This window comes from Perognathus longimembris, chromosome 24 (assembly GCF_023159225.1).
Source record: "Perognathus longimembris pacificus isolate PPM17 chromosome 24, ASM2315922v1, whole genome shotgun sequence".
Lineage (NCBI taxonomy): Eukaryota > Metazoa > Chordata > Mammalia > Rodentia > Heteromyidae > Perognathus > Perognathus longimembris.
The window spans coordinates 373,048-393,253 of NC_063184.1; the positions used below are offsets into that span (position 1 = coordinate 373,048).

The window sequence follows — 20,206 nt, forward strand, 5'->3', positions numbered from 1 at the left end:
CTGAGCTTTTTTGCTCAAGGCTAGTGGTTCCACCACTTGAATAAGAGCTCAATTTCTGAATTTTTGGTAGTTAACTTGAGAGAGAGTCTTACTCACTTTCCTGCTTAAGAGAATCGAATAGCAATTCCCAGATCTCAGCCTCCTGAGTAGCTAGTATTAAAGGCATGAGCCACTAGTGCCAGGCTTAAGTATAGTTTTTATGAGACAAAGATAATCAAAAGAAATTATTTGGTATATTGAATCTATTCATTTGCTTAATTGGAATGACATTTCTTCACACTTATTATTGCTAAGCTTAGTGTTGTTATAAGATGAAGATATACTGTAACAAAAGATATCATTTGGTATACTGAGTCTATTATATATTTTATAGTATTTGTACCACAAAACAAAAATAGTTTAGGACAAATTCAGAACATACAGATTTAAACTTTATTTTGTTACTGTCACTCAAAGTTTGATTGTAGAAAACATAAGATTTTTTGTAAAGTTCTTTATTATAAAGGAATTAAACAGGACAAACATCCATTCTTTCATAAGTTTACACCTTATAAATTAAAATCAACCAGAAAATATTCAATATGGGATCTACAAAATATAACAAATGACATATGAACCAATAAATCTATATTTCACTATTTCCAAAATCTAAGAAAAGATATTCAGTTCCTCTTTTGCTGTATTACATATCTAAACATCTCTATAAGTCAAGCTATTACTTTTTAGCCAATATTTTCTAAAGAATACCACTTTCAAATAATTCATATTACAAAGCTGACACAAACTGGTGGTTTCTCCTGAACTATGTGCAGAAAACTCATTGTGTTACTCCCTATGGTCGTAGGTACCCCCAAATGGAACAATGCACATTCACCAAAGTACAATGTTGTCTTTCCCCATCCAAAAGTTATGCAATGAAGTAAGACCTATCAACCACAGTTGACTTAGTTTCAGGAAAACAACTTTAGAGAATGGTAACTACGTTACTTTCCTAGTCTCACCTTCAGTCATTAGCAGGTGTTTTGTAGGCTACCATGCTATTCACTTTGTGGATGGTGGTAGTAAAGGAACGGAGACGGACTTCCTCAGAATTTGTAATGAACTGAGGACCTGACTCTTCCCACTTTTCAGGTACAACCAAATCTTTGTCTGTATAAATCAGCAAATCAAATGAGCCTATATTGGGAAAAAGAAAATATATGAGGATTCAAAACAAAAACAATCTTGTTTGTCTCACAGGGACAAAAACAATTTAGCCTTGCTTCTAATCACTGATTTATTTTCTTCAAAAGAAATTCTAATCCACAAAGTATTATGCACTTCATCTTAGTTTATGAAAAAATTCTCATTTATGTTGAAATATTAAAAAGACAGTAAGCTTAAATTTAAAAAAAGAAAAAATGTAATAAGCATATAATTACATTAAAAACATAAATGAATAGGAGAAACTCTAGACTCCTTGGCACTAGAAGAAACTTCCTCAACAAAGGCCCAGAAATGCAACAAAACAAAGAAAGGCTGGACAAGTAGGACTGTTATCAAACTGCAGAGCTTCTGCAGGGCAAAGGATATAGCTTCCAAGATAAATAGAAAGCCCACTGATTGGGAAAAGATCTTTACCAGCCATACAATGGACAAGGGGCTCATATCTAAAATACACAGAACTCAAAAGTTAAATTCCTCCAAAACAAATAATCAAAGAATGAACAGCCCTCTCAACAAATGGGCTAAAAGACCTAAAAAGAAACTTCTCTGAAGAAGAAATGAGAATGGCCAAGAGTCACATGAAAACGAGATCTACATCACTGGCCATAAAAGAAATGCAAATCAAAACAACATTGAGATTCCACCTGCCCTAGTAAGAATGTCTATTATCAGGAAATACAATAATAACAAAAGCTGGAGAGGATGTGGCCAAAAGGGAACTCTACTACATTGTTGGTGGGAATGCAAACTTGTTCAACCCCTCTGGAAAGCAGTGTGGAGGTTCCTAAGAAGTCTAAACATAGAGCTCCCCTAGGACCCAGCGGGGCATCTACCCAAGACTACAAGCAAGATCACACTAATGCCACCAGCACAACAATGTTTATCGCAGCACAACTCGTCTTTGCTAAAACATGGTACCAACCGAGATGCCCCTCAGCAGACGAGTGGATGAGGAAAATGTGGTACATCTACACAATGGAATTCTATGCCTCCATCAGAAGGAACGACACTGCCCCATCCGTAGAGAAATGGAAGGACTTGGAAAAAAAATAATACTAAGTGAAGTGACCCAGACCCAAAGAAACGTAAACCCTAGGGTGTCCCTCATAGGGAATAGCTAGTACATGAATAGGCTAGTCATGGTAGGAGAGCAAAATACCCCAATAGCCACACCCATATGGTCACATAAGAAGATGTCAAGTGGGGCTGGGGATATGGCCTAGTGGCAAGAGAGCTTGCCTCATATACATGAGGCCCTGGATTCGATTCCCCAGCTCCACATATACAGAAAATGGCCAGAAGTGGCGCTGTGGCTCAAGTGGCAGAGTGCTAGCCTTGAGCAAAAGGAAGCCAGGGACAGTGCTCAGGCCCAGAGTCCAAGGCCCAGGACTGGCCAAAAAAAAAAAAGAAGATGTCAAGTGAAATGAACTCCACGTTACGGAAACAAGAGGTATACCACTGTTGTAATCATTTTCAACATGCCATGTTAACTCATACTATTGTTTTTTTCTCTTTTCCTTATCTATTTGACTGGTTGGTTTGTTTGGTTTTGTTTCTCTTGTACTCCCTTCCTGTGGCTGTACCCTTACTACCACTGCAACAGATCTGACTACCCTGAATACTGTTTATATGGGTATTAGAACTGGGGAAGGGAGAGGGAATACCAAAATCTAGAGACAAAGAACAAAAAACCATTCAAAAAACAACACTTACCAAAAAAAAAAAAAAAAACCACAAAACAACTTGGTGTAAACCAACTGCACAACTCTTGGGGGGAGAAGGGAAGGGGGCGGGGGAGGGGGGAAATGAGGAAGGAGGTAACAAGTAGAACAAGAAATGTACTCACTGCCTTTTATATGAATCGGTAACCCCACTATATCACACTTTGACAATAAAGGAAAAAAAAAATCAATAAAAATATCTAAGGAATTTTTCATTAAAAAAAAACCATGAATGAAAGCTACTGCTGTATTATAGTACTCAAAAAACTGTCTGGCATGTGGTGAACAGTTCACAGCTAACTAAGAGCTATCAAGAGTAAGTGAAAAGCAAGATCTGCTCATATTATATACAGCCATGTACAGGAAAGAACAGTGAAAACAATCACAAAAAACATTCAACTAGGTGCTGTGGAATACCTTTCTTTCTTTTGTAGCACTTGCACTGTTTCTAGCACTTTACACACACACACACATAAATATAAATATATACACATACATACATTTATTACATGACACTGATAATAAAAAAATTTAATAAAGGAGATGTATAATACGTACAAGCAACTTCTAAGAGGGGCAGAAATGTTACTGTTGCTGTGATCTGTCTGATTACTGAACGGATTTCATCTTGGATAGCTTTCTGGGATTTTTCTCTGGGAGCACTATCAAAGAAACAAAATGGATTAATTTACTTTAGGTTTTAACAAGTTATTTAAAGCATAATGACATAAGACCTGATTATATTTCATAAGTAAAAGTGAAAAGGAAAGTATCCCGAGAACCTATAACTTAGTACATGTAATGAGTATTTTTTTTTTTTTTTGGCCAGTCCTGGGGCTTGAACTCAGGGCCTAAGCACTCTCCCCAAGCTTCTTTTGCTTGAGGCAATAGCACTTTACCACTTGAGTCACAGTGCCATTTCTGGCCTTTTTCCTATTTATGTGATACTGAGGAATTGAACCCAGGGCTGTCATGCATGCAAGGCAAACACTCTACCCCAAAGCCACATTCCCAGCCCTGTAATGAGTATCTTTGTTTTGTAATTGGTCCTTTTAAGTCATCTTTTAGGGCTGGTCACAATAAGAGCCACAATAAGAATAAAATTCACCAACTACTTCAAATTAGAAAAACGAGAACATTACATATAAAAATGCTATGCATTAAACTAGTAAAAATCATTCAGCAGTTAATAATGACTGAGTGTCTAATTTAGTATTGCCTCAGATAAAATAATAAATTGTACACAAAATTATTTTTATAGACTAAAAGTTTCCTAAAATAAAGATTTTAGAAACAAACTACATTTTACTATGAGAAACAATTCTGAGTTTACAGAAGAGTATACCTAAGAAAATGCCAAATATCAGTCCCACTTAAACAGTTTGTAATTTTGTAATTACAGTTTGTAGTTTTGTAATTTTTAAAAGTATGTTAAGTATGTAAGCTCAGAGTATTGAACATAGTACAGTTGAACTACATCTTTTTTTTTTTTTTTTGCCAGTCCTGGGCCTTGGACTCAGGGCCTGAGCACTGTCCCTGGCTTCTTCCCGCTCAAGGCTAGCACTCTGCCACTTGAGCCACAGCGCCGCTTCTGGCCGTTTTCTGTATATGTGGTGCTGGGGAATTGAACCTAGGGCCTCGTGTATCCGAGGCAGGCACTCTTGCCACTAGGCTATATCCCCAGCCCCGAACTACATCCTAAATCAGACAGGGTCTAGGATCATTCACTATAGTTAAAAAAGTACTTTTGAGCAATTGACCAAACAATTTCATACACAATATGTAGTTTTGCATTTATCACCAAAAATACTCAAATTCAACATTCACTGACTAAAGGCAATTCCATTAAAAAATATTCTACCTACACTAATCAATGAGAAGAAATCTGAACATGGAAAAATCTGCCACAAGAGAGCAGATACCTTTGAAATTATTCTGGCGAGACAAACTATATATTAAATATCTCATGTAATTAGAACTTATATAGCAATGAAAGCCCGGTCTAAAGAAAAAAATATCAAAGAGCAATTGCATTCATACTTACCTGTCATCTTTTGCAGTCTTGTCACACTCAATATCAAACTGCCATCTTTCAAGGACCTCACCGCTTTCAATATTTGAGATGACTACCACGAGTCTCTGGACAGAACACTTGTACAACCAGTCTGCAATGCATAATGTATATGTTTTGTGGTCTACTTCGTTGCAGAGAAACTTTTTTCTAAGGTTCTACTTCCTATCCTTAGCAAATTTCAACAACTGGCACTTTAGACAGCCTCTCAAAAGTAAGGAAATTAGGGCTGGGGATATAGCCTAGTGGCAAGAGTGCCTGCCTCGGATACACGAGGCCCTAGGTTCGATTCCCCAGCACCACATATACAGAAAACGGCCAGAAGCGGCGCTGTGGCTCAAGTGGCAGAGTGCTAGCCTTGAGCGGGAAGAAGCCAGGGACAGTGCTCAGGCCCTGAGTCCAAGGCCCAGGACTGGCCAAAAAAAAAAAAAAAGTAAGGAAATTAGTCCTATCAGTAATCAGGCGTATTTTCAAATGTTCAATATTAGTAGCAGAGGTGTAAAAAAAAAAAAGGAGTCCACTGACTCCAAGTCCTTAATAAGTAAAGTGAGCAAAAAACACCAATGGAAGTTTATAATGTAACCTTGTAAAAATGGAGAAAACATTACATGGTAATAATTGTTAGGATTTATAGGAATGGTTCTAAGAACAAGAAGTGGAACAATTCAAGAGTACCCTTCAAGACGCTGACTTATGCTTATGGTTATACTTTTGCACTATTGAGAGTAGTAGTTTGGAAGACCCTTCTAAAATTAGATTTTAGTTTGAGTACAAACTATAGGATAGCCACCAAAAGAAATAACTTAGTGGATATACAGGTCTGGAATGAAGTGACATGGGCTACCTAGAAGTTGGTGCTGACTATAGAAAAGTTGGTAGTAAAGTGATACATGTCAGAGATAACCTAGAGATGGTATTATAAAAAGAGAAGGCCTCTGCCTGAATCACAATATTGGAACAGCATACTCAGGAGAGAGAGCAATTCTTAAGGGATTAAGACTGAAGAAACTGATGGGAATAACTCAAATTACAACAGGCACACAAAATAAAAACAAAAATAACATAAAGGAAAGGAAATGAGACTGAAAACGAACTGAATATTCTGCATGTAGGGATCAACAATTCCTCTATTCTAATGAAAACTAAAGGACAGAAGTAATTAAGATAAAGACACAGATCCAAACTTGCCTGAGTCATAGAAGGCTGAGTATCGCCTTAAATGAATGACTATATATCATTTCCTACTCAATTCTGGATATAATTCTGGGAGAGGCAAGGTGGGTTCCAATAGATGTGCTTCCCGTTTGTACTTGAGAGTAATCTACCCTATCCCACCAAAGCTTTCATGGTCAAAGCTAGGACATGTATTCGCTCACATCTGGTGGGTAGATGAGTGCTGCTACACAATCTATAACAGGAAAGGAAACCACCACCTAGCCAAAATGTCAATAATAGTAAAGTTGAGAAATCTGTACTAGAGAATAAATTTCATCTTTCTGTGCCTGTCAGTCTTGAGAGTCAGCTTGCACTGGTGGGAGATTCAACTACTGAAGATTTGAATGGCAGGAAAACATTAGTGGCTATCACTTAAAAGAGAGGTATCCACAGGGCATGCATGACATTTACACACCTTTAATCTCATCTATTCAAGATGCAGACAACTGAGGATTTGCGGCCAGCACACACAAAGTCAGCTTGACCCTATTTCAAAAAAACAAAACACAAACTTGCCTACCATGTGTATGACACTGGGGTTCAATCCCCAGTACCACCAACGGGCCTTTTTGAAACAGATCTTAATAAAAACTATAATTGAAGGGAAAAAGTTACAATGGAAACAAGAACATTTCTAAGGGGAAAAGAGACTTCTGAATTAGAAAAAAAAAAAGCGACAACAAAAGACTACTATAGCTTTTTCTGGAAGAATGGGGAAAAGGATCTTACAAACAGAAATATCAGAAATGGGACTTCCAAGTGAAGAGAAACATAATTACAAGTAGGAATTCTAGAAGAAAAAGAAATAGAGAATAAGCACTAATTCAACAACCAATACAAAATCATGAGCAAAAGGAAGTTTAAATACTTGTCAGAGGCAGTGTGGAGACAAATGAAATTGAACTGAAACATAAAACTACTGATGTTACTATTTAGTAAAATGTATTCAATCTAGTTCCTTAGTTGAATCTTATTTTCCTTGTTGTTACTCTTTAAAAGACTACAGACCTATTCCAGAAAATTATTACATAATTTTAAGAACACATTGTATATTTTCTCAGATAATGGTCACCATCAAATCTGTAAAAGTTTAAGCTTGTTGCATTTGGACTTACTAACTTCAATAGCCCTTTTTCATTCTGGTGCCAGTCCTGGGGCTTGAACTAACTCGGGGCCTGAGTGCTATCCTTGGGCTTTTTCAAGGCTAGCACTCTTACCCCTTGAGCCAGTTTGGCTTCCAGCTGAACTGTGGGGGAGGGATAGTTTAATGGAGATAAAGAGTCTCATGGACTTTACTGGGCTAGCTTCCAACTGTGATCCTCAGATGTCAGACTCCTCAGTAGCTAGGATTTTAAGTGTGAGTCACTGGCGCCTAACTCAATAGCCATTTCTAAAAGACTTGACAGTTTTGTTAGGACTTTCAAGATTACTAATATCAAAACAGTTGTCCTTCTGAAGGTACAGTGGAGGGAAGGCTGGAATTTCTTCCAATTTCTGCATTATCTGCTTCTCTCCCAATTCAGAATCACTATTTTGAGATAGCAGGTTTGCTGCTGAAGATGAGCTTTTTATGAACCAAAGATGCTTAATGTGGATCCTAGAATATACACAACTCAAAGTGTTTCCACTAATAAAAAAATACCTTTCAGTTGATCCACCACACTGTTAAGATACTTAATGAGCTCAGGATCAGTAGTTACAAGCAAGGTGAGTCCATATTTCTGCACTCGAGTAAATGTTTCAGATGGATATATGCCACGCTGATACAAAATGCTGTTGATGCCAAACGCTGAAATTAAAAAAAAATGTGTTAAAGCTGTAAATGGCTAATCACCTGTTTATGTGGCAATGACAATACATTTTGCTTCTAATGAAAAAGGCCCTCCCTGCCTTTACGATAACACGGAGAAGAACAAACGTCAACGCACATGAACCTACCCCAGCCCTACTCTGACCTCCCGGTGATCTAACTTCGGGACTGCGGGCCAGAGGAAGTCAGAATACGCCTGGGCCTCCAGCCGTCCCTCCTCTCCTCCTCCTACCTCCAGGGCCATCCCAGGTACAGTGGCGGGGCTGGGTGCAGCGCCGCCCACGTGGGTGCGGGCGCCGCGACTCCAAACCGCGGGCCACGCCCAGGCGCAGCGGGCCCCGGGAACCCGGGTGCTCTCCGAGAGGAGGGTCCCGCGCGCCGGGCTGGCCGCGCTCCGGGCCCCTCCGGCTACCGGGCGACCGCGGCGGCCCGAAGCCCCAGACGCGCGGCCACTTCCGGATCACTGGGCTGGGCTTGGGGCCTAGCGGGCCGCCCGAAACCACTTCTCCCCGCCGTCCGCCCTGCGGCCCTGCGCGTGATCTTACAGAAGAACTCGGCCACGATCTCCGCGCTCCCGCGCAGGGTGATGCCTTGCTCTCGGGAGAGCTGCAGCGCCATGGTGAGGTCCCCGCCGACAGATACCCGCACGACGGCACTCCTCAGGCCGCGACCGCAGCGGGCGCCCCGCACCAGCCCGCCACACGATTCAAAAGTAACGTTGTGAAACGTTACTGCGCAAGCGTGACGCGTCCCTCGGCCCCGCCCTCACGCAGCACGGTCCCGCCCCGCAAAGCTGCGTTTCCCGCCACGCCGAGCGGCGCCTCTGCGCAGGCGCGGCGGGCGGGTAGGCAGGCATGCGCGCTGGGTTCCCGGCTGTGGCTCGCCTGAGGTTGTAGGCCTGCGGGGCGGAGGTGGGAGGGAGGGAGCCGTCCTGAGGCGCGAGCTCCGGTCAGCCAGGTGGCACCGCCGCTGGAGTTTTCCAAGATATTTTCAAGTCGATGTAGTCCGTCTGCTAGCCGTGCCTGACGGGGCGCCGGTGACCCCGAGTGGACTGTGGGAGCTTCCACAAAGATGCTGCGCTCACGGCCGCCATGCCCCGGAGCGGGCTTTCCCTGGGGGAACAGCAGGAGTTGGGGGCCACCCTGCCGGAGGTCACCTGTCCACGTGACTTCACGCCGGGTGCGGGGTTCCTGTGCTGGCCCTGGCAACTTATCGTGAAGATGAGGTCGGCCAAGCTATAGCTCCCACACAAGTTGCTATTTTAATATACAAGGAATGTCTTGAGTGTCACTTTCCCAAAATTAGCGGCGCATGACCAACATCCTCTTAGGATCCAAGCTCTGTGGAAGGGAAACCCGGCATGGTGTGGGGGCGCTCTGCCCGGGCCTCGGGGACTGCCGGGGTCTGCAGGGGGACTTCGGGATAGTTTCGTTCTCTCCCGAGCTGGAGTTCCCACTCCCTGCCTGCCGCCGGCTGGAGGACAGTGTTCGGGGCTGGTCAGGAAGCCCTTCCATAGGCCTTACACTTACACTCCCCATAGATCTGATTTCTAAAGAGACTGCTGCCTCCCTCACGGCTCAGCTGAGGAGATCAGATCAAGTCAGATAAATCTCTCTTTCCAGGAACTTAATCCTGGAATTGGCGGCTGCTCTGCCACCAATCCTGGGAAAGGATTATACAAAATGTGCTACAGGGACCAGGAATTGGGGGAACTTCATACAATGCTGTCGGTCACATCATTAGTTATCTGACTTTGGTCAACTTCAAGAGTAAAATGTGAAATGGGTTGACGGCACAGAAAGATTTTTTTTTAATCTTTATTTTTTTCAGTCATGTATAAAAACATCTTTTAAACTTGTGTTTGGGTAAATTACATCTGTTGTGAATGATTGCTGTTAGGGACCAGTGTGGAGTAGGAAGGAAGGTGTATATCCTTCACTCTTTCCATAGTGTGCTTGGGTCAGGTCAGGCCAGAACTCTAGCATCCCTCTGGTATAGAGCACCATCCTTACCTTTCTTCATAAAATACCCTGCCCTCCCTCACCCCTGCTGTTTTGTATGGGGGCCAGAGGAGTGCCTATACATGGAGATTCAGAGGGCCTGAGTGCTGTCCCTGAGCTTCTGTTGCTCAAGGCTCCACTTCTGGTTATTTGGGTAGTTTATTGGAGATAAGAGTCTAACAGACATTCCTACCCCAGCAGGCTTTGAACTGCAATCCTCAGATCTCAACCTTATGACCCTCCCTGCCTTTTAAAGAACCTTATGGCTAAATCTCAGCAAAGAATTTACTGGACTTTATTGTGATATCATTTATAAATTGTCTGCAAATGCAAGTAATGGTAACTACTTTGAAGATTCGAAATTAAAAGGCTAGTAAAAGTGTATTTTCTATCTGTAAAGGTGTTACATACCTGTACTTTGAGGAATTAAAGGAAATAGGTCCAGAAGGTATGGTAAGACGCTTGTAATAAAGGTTTATGTAAATCTGAATGCAGTATAGTTTTGCATGAATAAAGGGAAATCTGACCCATGAATGTGGCCTCTCCTGTGGCTTCTCATCTTGGGGACCCCTTTTCCCATTATAGTCATGCACTTTGTAAGTGATGGTGATCCCACATGGTTATATTGGAGCTATAAAACTCATATCATCTAGTATTTTTACCACACCTTCCCTTTATTTATAGTTTGGTGATACTGAAATTTGAACTCTGGCCCTCAAGCTTACTGGAGAGATGCTCTACCAAGAAAACGCGCCTCCAGCCTTTTTTTTTTTTTTTTTTTTTTTTTTACCAGACGGGTTCACCTGTTTAGGTTTCCTATCGTAGCTGAAATGTCCAACACACACCACCATCATCTGCTTCATCGGCTTTGTTGGAGTCTCATGGGCTTTCTTGCCTGGGCTGGCCTGGAATGCCAGCCATCCTCAGCCTCCCTAGAAGGTCAAATGGCAGGCCTATGCCACTCTGCTCAGCCCCATAGACTAAGAAGGATGCTTGGGCATTTCTACCTGAGCTGGTCTTGAGCCACAATTGTGATCCTTCTGTTCTGAGCTGCCCAAGTAACTGGGATTACAGGTGTGAGCCACCAGTGCTGATTACGATAATCTTTCTATGTTTAGATATGTTTAGGTACATAAAAATGCCATTCAGTGCAGGTTTATAGCCTGGAGCAGTAGAACATAGGTAAATAGTAGGATGTGCAGCTAGAATTTTTTAGTTATACCCTGTGATATTCGCATATTTAACTATTTGTTATGCAAGATGGCATAACAATACAGTTCTTAACATTATCCACATCATTAAATGGTACATTGATTTCTTTCTTATTAATTTGGCACACCATCTTGTCCATATCATGGCTTTCTGTTATTGCTTTTCTCTGCCTAGAAGTTTTTATCTGTTTAGATTCCTGATGATATTCACAATCTTCCTTAAATGTTCTGTACTAAAGAAATTTTCTCTGACCTTATTGTTAAGGACCTGATCTACAGCATTTTCATGGTATCTTATGGTGCTACTTCAGAGGATTTCTTTCACTGTTAATAATTATGTAAAAAAATATATGCTGTATTTTCTGTGCAAAAATAGTCATATCAAGTTAACAAATATAAAAGTAGATCATCATACAAAAAGTGTGGTCTCTGTTGAGAACTCAAACCAAAGAGAGTTTTACTAAATTCACCACAGAACGGTTTATAAAGCATAAATCAGGAAGTATTTTGTTCTTTTCTCATGGCTTATTATTCTACATTAACTATGTTATTTGTTTTGGTTTGGAAAAACAGCTATTGGCACTGATTAAGCCAGTAGTTTACCGGCTTAATCTCATTGATTAATACTGTCAAGGATATGGGCAAATTAAATTTTGGTTATGTGGGTTTTGGTAATTGGCCTTGGAGTATATATAAATTGGAACTTCCACTTCTGTTTTTCTTTAACACCTGTAATATCTGTGATGCTAATTAGTGGAGTCTCTCTGAGTATTTGATGAGTGAATGAGCATTTGTATATTTGTTTAGGGGTTGTTATGGAAAAATGCAAAACGTGTTCTGGTAGGAGAAGATTGGATAGATAAGTGAGCCCACTTCCAGAGCGTATTGATGATGCATCTGAGTTGAAAAATCAGGGAATTTCTAGAGTTTCAGAAATGACATTTCTCCAGTGTTAATTTAGTTATAGTTGTAGAATGCATGTGTAGAGATCAGTACAAAATGGCAGTCTTTTAACCTGGGTGTGTGAAAAGATTCTGAAAGGTCCTAGCATTTGTTCCTGTCCCTTTCCCCCAGGAAAAATGAGTCCACTTTGATAGTCACTAATGGCAGATGACTCTTAAGCCAGTGTTGTATGTTGGTCTGAATTGATATATGCCGCAGATGTACAGTATAGATTTCAAAGACTTACGACAGTCTTCATGAATGACTTCCTTTCATCATCTTATAAGTGATTTATGGTTAGTCTGAGATTTGGTATCTAGCTAGTGGAAGACAAAGGAGAATCAAAAGTTCCTGATGGTTTCCTGTTAAATTATATCTATTTGGGAAAAAATGCTAAGAAATACTTTTTTTTTTTTTTAACCAGTCCTGAGGCTTAAACTCAGAGCCTGAGCACTGTCCCTGGCTTCTTTTTTGCTCAAAGCTAGCAATCTGCCACTTGAGCCACAGCACCACTTCTGGCCATTTTCTATATATGTGGTGCTGAGGAATAGAATCCAGGGCTTCATGTATATGAGGCAAGCACTCTACCACTAGGCCATATTCCCAGCCCTAAGAAATCCTTCTTTAAAGAGTTGTTGTTTTTTATAAAAAATTAAAAGATTTTAGGCTAACATTTTTACTGGCGGTTAGGAATGGTAATAAGTTTTATGTAAACACGAAAATATTTCCAATGGCCAGAAGATGGCAATATTTGCCTGTACAATGATACCTTTTAAAAATTCAGTTTGGAATGACCTTCAGTTCAACAAAAGATAAGGGAAAGCTGATGTTAATAATTTCTAAGTTATTTGTATATATGGGCTATTTCATAGTGAAATGTTGGATCTTAATATACTTCAGAAATATATCATTATACACATTTAGTAGGCAAATATGCATTTTGTACATCTGATATATATGCACAGATACATACACTGAAAATATGCAATTGTGCCTGTGTATTTGCATTAACATTTAGTTTCATATCAATGTGTTCTTATGTAGAGAGAGAAAACATTTTACCTAATTGAATTATTCTAATAGGCAAGAATTTTCTTTCAAGCTTATTATAAATCTCATAAAACACCAGGAGATATTTGTCTTATTGTAATGTTAATTCAGTTTCTATGTTCAATTTCTTGTAAAACAGTCATTTGAGAATTTTTTTATCTTTAAAAAATTTTTTTTTCACAAGCCATAGTATTTTTTTAGTGGAGGTTATTTTTCATTTTATGTAAAAGAAAAGAGAAGCTTTCTATTCTCATAACTTAAGAATAGTATTGTAAGTCTAATAAGTAAGTAAATAAATATATCCCCCCATGGATTTAATAATCAAAGTGTGCAATGTACATTTCTTACAGCCCCATTTTCCCATCTTATACTTTCCTCCTAAAGGACCTATCTGATCTTGGTTCAGGTGCTCATAAATGTAACATCATGATTTTACATCATGACAATTTTACTACTTAGCAATGGCTTAAAAATCAGCAATATATTTCCATATTATTAGAGTTCATAATATTAAATGATCTATGATCTGATTGCATGCACAGGATATTAAGACTTTTTGTGGGGAACAGTCTTGGGGCTTGGACTCAGGGCTTGGGTGCTGTACCTGAGCTTCTTTGTGCTCAAGGCTTGTGCTCTACCATTTGAGTCACAGCTCCTCATTTAGCTTTTACTTAGTAATTTATTGGAGGTAAGAGTCTCATGTGCTATCCTGCTGGGCTGGCTTTGAACCCTCCAATTTGAGCCTGAGTAACGAGAATTACAGGTGTGAGCCACCTGTGCCTGGCTGTATGTGTATATCTTAATATGTAATTGAAATTCAAGATAGTTTAGAATAGTGTTAGATATGGAAACTTTCCATTACAAGGCTTCTAAAGAAATAATAAACCAAGATCCTATTAAAATGAATAAAAATAGATTTTTATGCTATTTTATGATTGCGTGTTTCATTTTGTAAGGCATTTTGCTAGAAATCCATTTTAGATTGTTGTTTCTAAGTGTAGGATTATTTTTATTACCTCATATATCAAATACAGGTGAATTTATTCTGCTAAACTGCCAACTACTAATAAAATTCTCTTGTATGATTAAGTAAAAAGATTTTTGAAAGCATTATAGATATCATGTAGTAACTATATTTGTCATGCTACTTTATAAAACATTTATGAGAAGAAAATACTTTGCAAAAACACAGAAAATCACTCCTCTTTAATATTTGTTTTTGTATATGGATAAAGTTGGTTCCTTCAAGTGCAGTCATTTTTGTATAACTTATCCAGGTGACAGTGGCTCAAGTCTGTAATCCTAGCTACTCAGGAAGCTGAGATGGGAGGATCATGGTTTGAAGCCAGCCTGGCCAAGGAAGGGCAAGGAGACTCTCATCTCCAATTAACCACCAAAATGCCAGAAGTGGACCTGTGGCTCAAATGGTAGAGCCTTGAGTAGAAAAAGAAGTTCAAGGTCAGTGCCCAGGACCAGGAAAGAAATTTATCAAGCTAAATTTATCAAGCTACAGATCAGTCATTAGACATTCACATTAAGTCCATGGTTTGTGTTGGTTTGTGTCTGTCCACTTATAAATTGAACATGATAGTGTTTTTATTCTTAAATGCTATACATAACCACTTCTGTGAGGGGCAGTACTAGGGCTTGAAATCAGGATGTAGGCATTGTCCCTTAGCTTTATCGATTTAGATTGGCAGTCTACTACTTGAACCACAGTTCCAGCTACATTCCACAACATTTAATGATTACTGATGTTTTACACCATGTCACATAAACGCAATGAGGTATTTTCTGTGTTATACATAAAAGAAGATATATTAAATTTAGTGTGCTTATATTTGTGAGTAGAAGATAATAAAGGTAAGCTTGTAACCCTGTAAGTTTCTTCCATTTTGCTAGTTTTTCACTCACATTAGAACACAGTTTTCCAAATTAAGGCTAGAAACTCATCTGTACTAGTTTGATCTTAAGCTTTCCTTAAAATACCAAAACGTTCTTGTTCATCTGGATAAAATACCAAAGTGTTCCTGTTGGTCTGGATAAATTATTTTTCTATTTAATAAATTATCTATTTCTTCTTTCTCTCACACTAAGCATCCAAAACTATTGAATTTTAAATTCTATGAGGTCAAATATATAAAGGATGAAATGTGAATAGAAAGCAGTTTCAATTCTACAATGTGAATATATCTACACACATAGTATGCCTCCCTACACCAGTTGAATTTGCATTAACTTTTCTTAAGGCATTATTATAGTAGTTTTTAAATATCTTGATATTACTTTAAATTATGAGGTATAGATTGTGAGTAATTAGTGCATATTACAAATTGTACTAATGGCAATGGGAAAGCAAAAATAGTATAACTGACTTTAATTATGAATGCACTATTTTATGAATTATTCAGTCCTGCACTTCGGCTTGAACACTTCTACTTGAAAGCTTTTCTTCCCTTTTCTTCAGTGGAAGAGGACAATCAAGCTTGGTTTCATCTAGGGAGTTCAAGAAGTGGTGAAAAATGAATAGAAAGATCCCATCATTCTGGGAAATGGATCCATTTTGAAGTTTAACAAGAATAAACTATCTTAAATTTTTATGAAGATGACCATACTTAAGTTTATAATTAACATGATATTAGGTTTATTATATAAAGGAAGTGTAATGTGAACAGCCACTTTTTCTCAGCATGACAGATTATGCGGAAACAAAGGGGCCAGCAAACATGGGAGGCGTGGTGAATGTAGATCTCTGTGCAGGAAGAGGGCAGCACTTTGGGGGAGTGCAATTCACATGAGCATCTGGGTCTTTTGTCATGTGTGGGATGGATGACCTGAGTCTGATATATTACTGAATAGCATTAACAAAGGTCCGATTGTCAAAGACTAGGAAGAAAAATGCAGCTAGCTTCAGCAATGAGGTGATGTCTGTGTTTGGGAGAAAAACCCAATACCTAACTGGCAATAGAAATACTGAAATGATATCATCAACACAAAAGCCACATTTGTGTGTGTGTGTGTGTGAATGTGTGTGTATGTGAGTGAGAGAGACAGAAAGAGAGAGAGAGAGAGAGAGAAAGACAGAGACAGAGAGAGAGAGAGAGGGGAAATGGTCATCTTAACCCAGTGGGGTTTGTCCTCCTGAAAGTCATTTCTTTGAGAATGGATTATAAAACAAATGGGTATCTGCTAGTGAGAAATCACTTGTAAATTCAATGAACTTGTATCTCATAACAACAATTTCATCAACCTAATATTTGCAATACATTTAATTTTTATGTAAAGAAAATTAAAGTTATATAACAGTGCATTTGTATTTTTTTTAAGTTTTCTCTTTTTTACTGGTCCTATTTTTTTTCCTCCACAAACCATTCCATCCAGAGTGGAGAACCATATCTAATCTCCCAATTAGGTCAGGCCCCAGGATAATCAATCTCTTTAACAGCAGATGCCTTGTTTTAGCCAATGAATGCTTGGTTTCAAAAGCAGTTTTGTGTTGAGAAAAGTGCATGGTTGGCAAGAGTACTTAGAACTCTCTTAAACTATAAAAAGCTGTAGGTTGTCTTATGCCCACAATTGTGAACTGAAGTAAATGCTGTATATATCCGCCTTGAAATGAGCCTGGTGGGAACTTCATACAGCCTGCGAGAATACACATATAAATGAAGTGTTTCAGGTCCAAAATTGTATCCTCTTTTGAATCAAATACTGATTTTGATAAAATCTAAAACCGTATGTTTTTGTAGGTGCTTTTTGTATTTGTTATGTTTCTTATGAACTTGACAAATTGACACAGTTCTGATACTAGCCTTGTTTGTATAACCTCTATAACTATGAATTATTTGGATCAGCTTAGCATTAGTTTATAAATACCTTTCTTCATATCTGATACTTTTCCAGTTTGTATCTACACCATTACATATACTAGAAAACTTAGATATGAAGAAATCATTTAAAATTTAACTTTAATTGAACTGAAAATTTATAAAGTGCATTAAGACAAGAGATCAATTGACTTTGTTAACAATTTCCTAATTTAATCGTTTTATTATAGCTTTAAAAGAAACTGTAAGAATGGTTTAAATAATTTATTTTACACAACCATTGTTTGAAAACTGATTGGTAGAGCTTGTTAGTGATACCTCAAGTGAGATATTACATATTATGTGAAGTCATATAGTCACTTATTTTCTATTGGGGGTAGGAGAGACTGCATAATCTAAAGCATCAAGTAGAAACATTTGCATAGCAAATGGAAATAAAATCATTCACCAGCTTACCTTGTAGTTTATCATTTCAACTTTATGATCATGAGTTCTACCATGTTTTTGTTCATTCTTAAAAATTATTTCAGGGGCTGGGGATATGGCCTAGTGGCAAGAGTGCTTGCCTCGTGTACATGAGGCCCTAGGTTCAATTCCCCAGCACCACATATACAGAAAACGGCCAGAAGTAGCACTGTGGCTCAAGTGGCAGAGTGGTAGCTTTGAGCAAAAAGAAGCCAGGGATAGTGCTCAGGCCCTGAGTCCAAGCCCCAGGACTGGCAAAAAAACAACAACAAAAAAATTATTTCAATCTGCCTAATCTAGTCAAGTTAATAGTGAAGGCTGATAAGACCTCTGAGGAAAGATTAAAAACCAGGTGGTCTTCAGGAAACATTTGATGTTAATTACTTTTCATACAACTTAACTGGCAGTAAATGTATAGTATTACATTATCTTTTAAAGTCAGAGTTTTGAGGTTAAACTGTTAGATAAGGTAAGAGATCCAGTAAGATAATTAGATGTCTAGAAGATTTTAAAGCACAGGAATTCTTAGTACTACAAATCCAAAAATCACTGAGAATTTACTTTGCTTATTCTAGTTTGCAACAAATTTTAATATGCTTAGTAGAGTGGCTTTGGTAAATAGACAGATGTTAAAATTTTTATCTCAAATAGTTGGATGACTATACAGCTGCATTTTAGATTTAGAACTTAATTATGATGGTAGGCAAGGCAGTTCACATCTAATTTGGTAAAATTAAGACTTAATATAAAATTTCTGAATGAGATTCCAATTTTTTCCAAAATCTAGATATTTCTACTCTAAAATTCTTTCTTATCATGGAGCTCTTATAGCCAAGTTTACACATGAGATTTTCCTTACACACATATATGTGCTTACACAGATACTTATGCAGATAATTGAATATGAAAATTATACTGAAAAGTTAACTCTATCTTCTTTCTATTTATCTTGGAATTAGGAAAAATATGGCTATTTTCATTTTTATAAAATACACATTATAATCCCACTATACAGGTGATATGTTGTTTTACACTAGTTTTTAAAATTTGATGAAAACGTTTTTCCTCTCCCAATGAATAAATAGATTTTTCATTCCTTTGCATTACTAATTTGTCCATGCTACTGGTAAGACCACACTCACTGATAGTTTGTGAAAGATTAATTTAATTGTAAAATCTGAAATCACATAAACTTTTAAAACTTTTGAAGAATCAACCTTTGCTTCTGAAAGTATAATATTCCAATTTTTTTTTTTTTTGCCAGTCCTGGGGCTTGGACTCAGGGCCTGAGCACTGTCCCTGGCTTCTTCTTGCTCAAGGCTAGCACTCTGCCACTTGAGCCACAGCGCCACTTCTGGCCATTTTCTGTATATGTGGTGCTGGGGAATCGAACCCAGGGCCTCATGTATACAAGGCAAGCACTCTTTTTTTTTTTTTTTTTTTTTTTGGCCAGTCCTGGGCCTTGGACTCAGGGCCTGAGCACTGTCCCTGGCTTCTTCCCGCTCAAGGCTAGCACTCTGCCACTTGAGCCACAGTGCCGCTTCTGGCCGTTTTCTGTATATGTGGTGCTGGGGAATCGAACCTAGGGCCTCGTGTATCCGAGGCAGGCACTCTTGCCACTAGGCTATATCCCCAGCCCCAAGGCAAGCACTCTTGCCACTAGGCCATATCCCCAGCCCCATAATATTCCAATTTTAAACCCAAGCACATTCTTAAGTTTATGTCATAATTATCATCAAAGCTACTTTTATAATTTTCAAGAACTTCTCTTATCTCAGATCCTGATATTTTATTTGCATTTTGTTATTTTTAAGTAGTTGTAGAAAAGGTTTCAATTCAGCATGCGTTCTTCAATATAATGCATCTTGATCAATGTTACTTCTTCTTAATTCTGATATTTGAATTCTTAGATAAGTTGACTTTGAGGTTTGTTAATTATTCTATGGATTAGCTATTAAAGTCTTTGTTTTTCCTCATTTTGGAGGTAATGTGATGCATCTGAAAAGAAAAAGATAACTTTTTCAATGTTATTTGACATGTTACTATTCTAGACTTCTATCCTTCCTGTAACTATAAAAGAAAGAAATATCTAGACAAAAAGTTTTCTTGAGCCTGAGAACCAAAAGGTGATTCCCAAAAGAAAATGTTTGTTTCAGTAGTAAATGTTTATACCAGCTTGAAGGCAAAGTTACACATTTCCTTTATGACACTTATGTAATTTGTCAGATATTGTTCATCTAGAATGTTCCTAAACACTGCATTTGATGATGTTTCTGTTCTTTGTAAACATTTGTATGAAATGTCAGGACAATAAAAAATTTAAAAATCTCTTTTCTTCAAAATTAAGATCTCTTTTTCCTCCCCCATGAGTGACAAAAACAATAATGTCATTCTTTACTGGAATGTCAAATAGCTCAGCTAACATATTAGGCTCTCTTTGCAAGGAAATCATCACAAGTTCTGTGCTGTCATCCCAGCGAAGATATTGTCCTGTTCTGCACCCCAGTCCTTATCATCTTGGATTCTCTCATTGGGTCTTACATATTTTCACAGTCCGTTGATTAATGCCTTCCTCTCTCATGCACTATGAACTCCAGAAGGAGAGGGTTCAGGCCAGTCTTTTGGCAATCCATGCACTTGCACTCTTTCTTTTCTGCTTTTTAAATACATCGTTGCTGGGCTGGGAATATG

The 20,206-nt window shown here is 38.4% G+C and overlaps 1 protein-coding gene across 1 annotated transcript; it reads right to left on the reverse strand.

The window, feature by feature from the left end:
• Positions 1-409: 409 nt before the first annotated feature.
• On the reverse strand, positions 410-8,733 carry Mad2l1 (mitotic arrest deficient 2 like 1). The gene is made up of 5 exons (XM_048333661.1): positions 8,569-8,733; positions 7,856-8,002; positions 4,972-5,092; positions 3,486-3,589; positions 410-1,176 (listed from the first exon to the last, which is right to left on the reverse strand). Exons 1-5 carry the CDS (start codon positions 8,639-8,641, stop codon positions 1,004-1,006), a joined length of 618 nt encoding a protein of 205 aa, XP_048189618.1. The 5' UTR covers positions 8,642-8,733; the 3' UTR covers positions 410-1,003.
• Positions 8,734-20,206: the final 11,473 nt, after the last annotated feature.

Excerpts from the sequence above, each read along its gene's own strand:
- Mad2l1 (XM_048333661.1), bottom strand. The coding sequence starts at position 8,641 with ATGGCGCTGCAGCTCTCCCGAGAGCAAGGCATCACCCTGCGCGGGAGC. Across the intron at positions 8,003-8,568 it reads GATCGTGGCCGAGTTCTTCT|CGTTTGGCATCAACAGCATT; the intron begins GTAAGATCACGC and ends TTTTAATTTCAG. Across the intron at positions 3,590-4,971 it reads AAGACTGCAAAAGATGACAG|TGCTCCCAGAGAAAAATCCC; the intron begins GTAAGTATGAAT and ends TTTCTTTGATAG.